Source organism: Oncorhynchus mykiss, chromosome 3 (assembly GCF_057628025.1).
Source record: "Oncorhynchus mykiss isolate SJ-2025 chromosome 3, ASM5762802v1, whole genome shotgun sequence".
NCBI classification, from domain to species: Eukaryota; Metazoa; Chordata; class Actinopteri; order Salmoniformes; family Salmonidae; genus Oncorhynchus; species Oncorhynchus mykiss.
In genome coordinates, this window is record NC_143024.1 from 44,468,103 (window position 1) to 44,477,667 (window position 9,565).

At 38.9% G+C, this 9,565-nt stretch overlaps 1 protein-coding gene across 1 annotated transcript; it reads right to left on the bottom strand.

Annotated features, from left to right (window-relative positions):
• Positions 1-462: 462 nt before the first annotated feature.
• LOC110518755 (growth/differentiation factor 6-A) lies at positions 463-8,238 on the bottom strand. Its single transcript, XM_036973888.2, has 2 exons — positions 7,748-8,238; positions 463-3,612 (listed from the first exon to the last, which is right to left on the bottom strand). The coding sequence occupies exons 1-2, from the start codon at positions 8,097-8,099 to the stop codon at positions 2,720-2,722; spliced, it is 1,245 nt and encodes a 414-aa protein (XP_036829783.1). The 5' UTR covers positions 8,100-8,238; the 3' UTR covers positions 463-2,719.
• Positions 8,239-9,565: the final 1,327 nt, after the last annotated feature.

A 9,565-nucleotide genomic window follows, 5' to 3' on the forward strand; every position in this document is an offset into this window, starting at 1 on the left:
GAAGACTCGATGCTGTAATCGCTGCCAAAGATGCTTCAACAAAGTACTGAGTAAAGGGTCTGAATACTTATGCAAATGTGATATTTTATTTTTTATAAATTAGCAACATTTCTAAAAACCCGTTTTTGCTGTGTAATTATGGGGTATTGTGTGTAGATTGATGAGGGGAAACAACCATTTTATCAATTTTAGAATAAGGCTGTAGAGTAATAAAATGTGGAAAAAGTCAACGGGTCTGAATACTTTCCGAAGGCACTGTATATCAACTCCTACCGATAAAGATGAATGATTTGTTTGCATTGCATAAACGTTTAAAGGAAGCTGAACTCCATTGTCACCACCAAAGAGTTCTACTGCATAAGTTTGAAAACAACTACAACTCTCAAAGTCGGGCGTTTCGGTGCTGTAACCAGCAGCACATCCCCTACTAGAAAAAAAACACCATGCTTTGCTAAAAGCTAGTTTTGTCATTCAAGCACATTTAATGGTTAAAATTTGGAAATACATCATGGATTCATTGTGATCCAATAAGACTGATATTATTGAAATATGCATAGATATTGTTGAGCAACAGAACACTATACAAACAAATAGCATCTTTGCTTATATACAGGCTTTGAAAGAAAGTGTAAAACAAATGCTTTTTTCCCCATAGTTAATATAATCCAATCATCAAAGGAGACATTCTTCTCACTTCTTATTTTGGTCAACATGAAAAAATGCACAAAGGGCCGATTGAAGTGTGAGTTTTTCCCATTATTCAAATCAAATCCATGTAGACCACTTGAGTTAGCATTAAACTTACAGTAACGTTAGGTACTGTAATTAGTGTGGTTCATATCTGTAACTTCATTGGAAACAAGCAGAGTTATAAATCACTTAAAAACGATGTTTTCTCTCTGTCACAAAGGATCAGCTCACAGAAAGGGGGAGTTAAGTCATCCGAAGAACAAGAGTGTTGGATGTTTTTTCTTTACTTTATTAGTACAGTAATAGTGTGGAATAATATCCTATAATATATATATATATATATATATATATATATATATATATATATATATATATATTATATATATTGGCCTATATAAATGTATAATTTCATATATCATTTAAAAAGAATTGAACACAGTTGAATGCACCTCAGAACTCAGAACCTAGGTAATTATGAGGTAGACATCAATAATGGTATTTCCACCCTCAACAGTTTTTATACAGCTTAAATTACTCTTATCAATGTAAGAAATATATGATTATCATGAAACTCTGTACATCACAATTAATAAAATTATTATAGAATAGATATTATAACGATTTGAGTGCATTTAAAGTATGTACATGTACAAAGAAATGCATTTAGTCATTTCTTCATTCGTTGCACTTGTAAAGTTTTAACTATACACATATTTACAGCTCAAATAACGAACAGCAGTGCATTCAAAGCTAATGTGCATTTAAATATCTCGTTTGCGAGTCTTTTCTAGTCAGTCGATTTATCACGAAAAAGGCGTTCCTCCTGACTACATGACATTGCCGCAGTCAGTTGTGGAAGTGCCTTTTGTAAGATGCGTTGGAGAAGCAAATGTTTGTCTTGATTATTTATCCTGGCCTCTGGTGTCCCCACGTGCTCCTGTGCGCAACCGGGTCCAACTGCCTTTCAGTGTGCCTTCAGCAAGTCATCGAGATACAGTGAGCTGTAAAATGACAGGCACAATATGAATGCCTATGTCCATAGAGCCCATGTTTAGAATCGTCTGGTAACTAAAGTCTTGCATTCGTTTCCCGCCGGCTGTGGTGACTCGAGCGCGCACTCCATTCGGTTGAAACAGGGCGCACAGACACATCTCTTGTAGGCATACCTGCGTTATCTCTTTTCCTCAGAGCCCATTGTGTGTTTGGTAGATTACATTCACCTTTTGGAGAGAGAAAGGGAGGGAGAGAGAGAGACAGAGAGACAGAGAGACAGAGAGAGAGAGAGAGAGAGAGAGAGAGAGAGAGAGAGAGAGAGAGAAATATATTTGAGAGAGAGACATTGGAGAGAGGGGGTGGGGGGGGGGGCTAGGGCCGATTGATAACGCATCAGAAGAGCTCGATAGTTTCAGCTGGATGCTGGCAGTGAGCCTGGAAACACCCGCTACAAATGAGTCCTCTTTGCAAGACCGCTGCAGGGAGCTGCAACAATGCACAAGGGCTATCCCGTGACTGCGGCCTAGTTTGGACAGGTGCATTCCACTGTGCCCATTTCGGACGTAATTCACTGATGGAAGACCAACAATTCCAAGTCTGCTCAGAAAAGAACAAATCACTAGCCTGTCGATAGCCTGTCCTCTCCTGCGGACTAATGGTTTATAACGAACTGTCTATCCATGTCGGGGCTTCGCGAAACAATAGACTATGCAATTGAGAAACACATCATATGGACGGCAATGTAGACTAGGAGTATGTATTAGTTTAACACAACAATTGGACAGATAAGGCTATGTGAGATTGTACTGAGTTTAAATGTGACCAACACAAATATGCTTGCATAGGCCCACACTGCAAATAATGTCTCTCGTGGAACCCTTTTGAGTGAAGTTTAGGCGCACCATGATATGGCAAGAACGCATGGGTCTATATGCTTAAGATATGCCACAGCTTTCATATCCTGACCTGGGCCGACTGACTTATCTTTGTTTTTACGGGGTTTAAATACGTTCAAGTGTCGCAGAAGAAAAGGACGCTACCTGCAGCCACACTGCTCTACCACCATGTCCTCGTACTGTTTGTACACAACGTTATTGCCCGAGTCTATGTAAAGAATGCTGATGGGACTTAGTTTAGTGGGAACACAACAGCTAGGAGGTGTGCTATTGGGGTCCATTGAATTCATGAGAGTTTGAATGATGGCATGGTTAGTTGGCTCTAAATGCGACCTCAAAGGGAAGTCGCACACGCCCTCGCAGTGGTACGCTTCGTAATCCAATGGCGCAATGATCCAGTCATCCCACCCTAGCTCTTTGAAATTAACGTGCAGAGCCTTTTTACTGCATCTAGATTTTGACTTTTTGCCATGTCTTTTCCCATGCCGATTGTTCAATGCAGTCCTCCGTCGGCGCCTGGCTTTGAACCGCAGGCCCCTCTCCTCCTCCGACCTGCTCCCCGATCCGCGCGACTTGATCTTCTCTTTCATTTCGTTGAACAGGTTCTCCCTTTTCTTGGACCTGGTGTAAACCACCAAGATGGCCTTCTCTTGCTGGTTTCGACCGGTTCTGTCAAATCCCATCTGTTTTAAATCGATTTCCATTTCTGATTTACCAACAGTACCCTTGAGCTGGAGACAAAGCTGGCTCCCCTGGGCAGAGTGATGCCGGTTTTTAAACATTTCCCACACGTCCAAAACCTCCCATCCTGGTTTTCGGGAATCGAGAGGATCAAGGGATCTGGAATCCAGTAGCCGTTCTGATCGACAGGAGAGTAATTGAATGTCATAGAGACCTGTCGGGGACGTTTGCAAATCCCCGGGCACTTTTCTAAATATCCTTAATTCAGCTCCAACCAACTCCTCTTTGTCTGAAAGGGTTGAGACATCAAACAGATACTTTTGTCTTCGCAAAGGAGAGTGCAAGAGATCGTCTGCAAGATAAAAAGAAATAATTGCAGTCAGATTCACTTAGGGTGTACAGTGTTCAGGAGAGGGAGGGAGGAGGAGGGTTCACATTCTCACAAAGAGGCCAGATCCACTGGCCTTCTCTCTTGTTTTTCTGTGCCCACTCCAATGTCGAGCTGAGACAAACTACGACTGACACGTCATCAAATTAGATTTTAAAAAAGGTATCATAGTTAACATCATAGGCTATTTGATATAATTTCTGAGCAGAAAGGGTGATTTTCATTTTGGTACTGTACAATAAACCATCTTCACTCTTAACATCAATAATCAACAGGTGCAAACTTATCAAAACAACTACCATAATAATCAATTATTTAGATTAGCCCATTATGCCTAATATGATGAGGTGTCACCTGTTTGAATCAACTTTATTTCCATGAAACTCAGATATAATTGTTGAGACAGTAGCCTGAATATTGTAGGCTAAGCCTATGATCACAATACAACAGCAGGCAATTACATATTTCTCTCTCTCTCTCTCTCTCTCTCTCTCTCTCTCTCCTTTTGGATTTTATACATTTTCGATGTGCAAAATACCGTTCAGTAGCCTATATTCCTATACTTTTGCCCTGTACTTTAAATGTTGTCACTTTTTATTATTAGAACAGAATCGAAATATAGCCTGTGTCATTTAATTATTATTGGGAGAGAAATGTGAAATTCAGAAGCAAACTTCAATTGAATTGTCAATTGAATCTTATCAATCATTTGAAATGTTAATTATATTAGGTTATTGTTTTCTAATAACACCCCAAATGAATCCCTTCTGAGAATACTTTTCTTTTTCAATGTAGGCCTATCACCACTAAACGAAGAGCCTGATTAAATTAGTGAATATTTTATCAAACAAGTTTATTCATTATTCTTTGCTTTGGAAAAATAATTTCTGAAACGATTATCAAAGTTGTGAAGCAAGGAAACGAGGGGCCTAGTGACATGACGGAAGGGGATTCTGCCAGACTCAACCGACCAAAGGCGACATAGGCTATTGTACACTCAACTGAACAATACAGAATTAATACATTATTCCCTGCTCGAGACCCACGAGGCCAAGGCCACACATATTTGATCCCAACGAGTCATATAAGTTAGACTATTGTTCATTTCTTCTGTGAAGGGTATACCGGCGGTATGCAGTGTTTTATTTGTATATCTAAAACTCAAGATTTCATAAAATACATCATAGTTTTTTTTTAACACAAAACTTTTGATTTTCCTCATCTTTCATCAGTCAAATATAAATATACTTAGGCATAATAGGGTAAATACTCAAATAGGCTGAAGTAAAAAGGCTACCATGAACAAATTATTTCCCCAAACTAAATGCGATTATCTTTAGCAATTCACGATAACAGGAATATATATACTCAGCCTACATAAAACAAATCAATCTGTGGTGTTCTGAAATATCAACCAAATGTGATTCCATTTATCATTTGTCCATCAAATTAAATGCACTAAAAACATTTTATTTAATAAAAACAACAACTCTTGGTAGCCTGTTCTAGGCCTAAACAATTGCGCCCTGTGTGTAGGCTATTAATCTATTACTCCAATATAGATGCCATATATCAAAATAATATTTTATTCTAAATAGATATTTGAACATGGTTGCCAGAACTTTCCCCCCTCTGTGAACCCTGCAGAGTTTAATAGTAAAAGTAGAGTGAAACCTTGTGTTTGTTTCAGTAACTTTGCACGTATGGTCTACATTAAGTTTTTTTATAAGACCTCAAACAAATCGTATACAAGGTCACCAAATAATTAACAGTTCTGAATTCCCCTCTTCCTCATTAAAATACTTACCCGCTTATATTTAATCTCCTCTTGCCAACGACAACACTCCCGGTTCAAAAGTGCTTGGCCTGATTATGCTGACTTTAAGTTACAGCGGGAATCTGTTTAAAATAACTTTTAAAGACATTACAGTTTGTTGATTTGGAGATAAGACTCGACAAATTAAAATAATATGTAATTTACATATTTATCTGACCAAAATATGAACGATACGGCGTCATCCATTTATGTTAGGCCTATTGTTGTATTATCTGAGTTTGTGGACAACATATAACATTGATGTTACGCTTTATTTTATGTATTAGGCTACAACTTTCTGAAGGTTGAGAAAGAGACCGAAGAGGAGAGGAGTGATATATATATATATATATATATATATATATATAATTTGAGAGAGAGAGAGAGAGAGAGAGAGAGAGAGAGAGAGAGAGATTTCTAGTGCTGTGGCTTCCGAGGCCAGCGAGCACCATCTGCGTTTTAATGAGTTACTTCAAGTGCCATAAGTAATTTTTTACACATTTGGTTTATTCTTGTCTGACCTTGCGACCATAACGAACATAGAGACGTCTCCTAATCTGTTTTGCATAAATTTGTTTTATTTTACCTGCAGAGGGGAAAGGCTACACAATATAAAACATGTCAGTTTTATACAAAAGTGTCGTCTATCGTACAAGTGTTTCCAAAAAGAGCTGTGCGTAATAGCTGAAAAAGCGCAAAATGCATATATTACGCACGGACGCCGTCGCATGAATATTACTTTTCGGACTTTTTAAAGTGCAAAAAAACATTATGTTGTAACCTATTAAACAATACAACTCAACACTCGAGGGCCTGGTAGAATCTTAGCAGAAACCACCAATGTGCTAAGAGAACGGAAGAAAAAATATTGTCAGTAATTAAAGTGGCGGTCGCACAGGGAGGTAGGTACACAGTAAAATACTAACCACTACATAGCGAAGGACGTGCTCTTACATTTTTTTCCTTCGTTTTTGGTGATGTGCCATTGGCTGAGCTGGGTCATTATGGGAGAATAGACAGTGTTTGATATGTTATGACATGAACACTCAATTAGATCACGAGTTCAAATACTCCAATCAGCGGTTCGATGCTAAGCAACCCTCAGAGAGTCCAGAGAAGGGTCAGAGCCAGTGACACATCAAATCAAAATCAGGGGGAAAGTGAGGCTTTTTCACCAAATCATCTTTATGTTACAGATGGGAAATAATGGCAACAATGACGTTAACTGATTGCATTTCTCCTCTAAAGATAAAGCAGACGTACATGTGTTCGGTTTGTTGGTGTTTATCTTCCTTTGTCTGTCTAATCAAATCCGTCAAATCACCTTGTTACACAGTTAACTGTCCCTAATCACCTGTAGCCAACCCTAACCCATTCTAATATATCCGTTTATTAACTGCAGAGTTGGCCATACAGATTGCATGATGATCTGTAACACAAACTGTTCATTCCTATCTTGATGCAAGCCAACTGTAATTTCCTGTTTGACGTGTTCACTGATTCACATAGTCCTACACCAATTTGTAAAAGAATGCACAAGTTCTTTGGAAATATAACTTTTTCTATGATTATCACAATTGGCTCTGTTTTGAGATAGTCTAGTCGGACGACAAGGCAAGGTTTGAGCAGGATGGGTTTGGTGCACGCGGGGACCAATAGAGAATGATTTACTACCTTCATTTAGATAGGGCCTCAATTAGTGTTTTATTGTCGTCTTACCTGGGGGTCAATGTAAGTATAATATAACTTTTTACTTTGCAAAACTGACGTACGCCTATGGCTCTTTAAAATGTGTCCCAAGGGCTCAAAGTGAACTGAATGCGACAACAAAACGCAATGCGTCCCTCATAAACGGTGATAACGTTCCAGTGCAACTTTGAGGCTGACAAGATAATTGCACTTTAGCTTGTGATATATCGTTTTATGCATTCATTAATAGTATCTTTTACAATTCAAACTTCTACATATTTAGATTGGCCAGCACACTCTATTTTGATGTGGTTATTTTATTTTATGGCACTCTTTATGGGTCAAGAGTAGAACAGGCACATCATTTTTCCACATTTCAACTTGCAACTCCAGCATTTCTTTCAATAAGACAGCCATTGTAAAATTAATAGTTTATGCTATTGTGAAAGGGGGTGGGTTTTTTTTAGATAAAAAAAAATGCATACCATGGCTGCAGCGATGTGTGCAAATCTAGAACAAACGTAGCAAGATTGTTACTTGGTCGTATGCAACGGTAGTAGACTACATAGCTAAGTCATTTTAGATGAGACCAACCTGTTCCTCTGTCCACAAAACTTGTTATGGTGTTTGCAGACTTTGAGGAGCGGAAAAAACTTGCGTTTAGTCCGAGTCTCTCTGCAGCCGAATACGTTCTGTATATGGAGAGCATGTAATCGTGGGGCACAATTGCGTCCTTATTAAAGTCTTCTCGGTGACGGCTTAACATAGGGGAAGATGCGAAGATCTCTTTGAGAAATGTGGTTGACCTTTGTCCATCATGAAGTATCTTGACTCCCTTGTTTCTCCTTGGCATAGAGGGGGAAATGATGGCAGCTGACTGAAAACATGGTATATTCCAAATGAAGAGGAGTAACAAATATAACGATAGTACTTGAAATGCGTCCATGGTGATAGTGTCCCAAAGATGTTTCGAAGCCCTCTCCACAATGAAGCGATTTTAGACAGCAAGAGCTGAAGATAGACTGCGCGTCAGTTAGACTTCTGCGTTCCCTTCTCACCAGAAAAGTGCGTTCGCGCCCTCGACTTCACACAAGAGCGGAGACTGTTGAATCAATAGAGAAACACGCCCACTTGCAGACGCTCATGTAGCCTACTTATTGGATAACTTTTCCCAGTCTTTCTATGGACGTTAAGACGGAGGAGACATCTCCGACGGCCGAGAAGTCGTGTCTCACCGCCATAAGTAACGCCACAGGAAGCCAAGTTTAAAGGTACAATAACACGTTCGCATGGGTCAAGAGTTGGACAAAGATTTCATCAGAGCAGAGGTCATGGAACGTTCCTAACCAGCTGAGAGAGTAGCCTATTGGCCTATATTGATGAATGTAACCAATTATATAAGACCCCCCAATAAACTTTTAGACACGAAAACATTTTATTTATTTCAAACATGCAAAGAATTTGGGGCCATCTTGTTTTACTTCATAAAAACCTTTCGCAATAGTTCAGCTATTTGGGCGATGTTCTACATCCCTAACGAAGGTCACAGGTGCAATCTTTACTTTTCAAGACAAAGGACCTCGGTTATATATATTGTTTTTCTGTGCGTAAACCAAATTGGCAAAGGGTATCAATAGATTCTGAAAGTACTAGAAGAGAATGTGTTCCGTTCAAGAAAATAAATGGCACGAACACTATTCATTACGCTATTCAGCCTCTCTTTTTGCTGTACTCTACCGGCCTCCAATGGCATTGCCATGAACTGCAAGTTGCTTCAAAATCATACGACCCGTACTTCTCTAAATATCTAGGCCCACTTGATGAAGACATGATAATAATGTATCCTCAAAAATGTGTCATTCGGTTCATGATAAGGCCATCATGTCTCCAGATAAAGGACAATGAAAATCCCTTGTGGAAATCTCCAATCTTGAACGGGTTAGTCAGAGATAAGATGTGTGCATAGGCCTTGTCAGTAACATATTAACTAACTGTGGTGTTAGTAGGTCAACAAACCGACAATGTCCTTCACAGTGATAAGATTTTAAATAGTTTGAGACAGGAAACAACTTCACAGTGATTTATAATGCATGCAGGTGTTGGTGCATTCACTAATTGTGTGTCTGCCATAGTTTTTACTCTGTGTATGTTTAGGACTATAGCCAACCTCTATGCAGGCCCTATTTCTAATGACAGTTGGGTAAGATTGGATCCAGAAGATTCACCAACCAAATACTTGACCCGGTTTTGAAGAACTCCACAAAATCAATTTCGGATGCAGATTTTTTTTGTGGTATGTAAAGTTTTAGCTTTTATCCACACTACCCGTGAAAAGTTTAAGAACACCTACTCATTCAAGGGTTTTTCTTTATTTTTTTTATTATTTTCTACATTGTAGAATAATAATGAAGA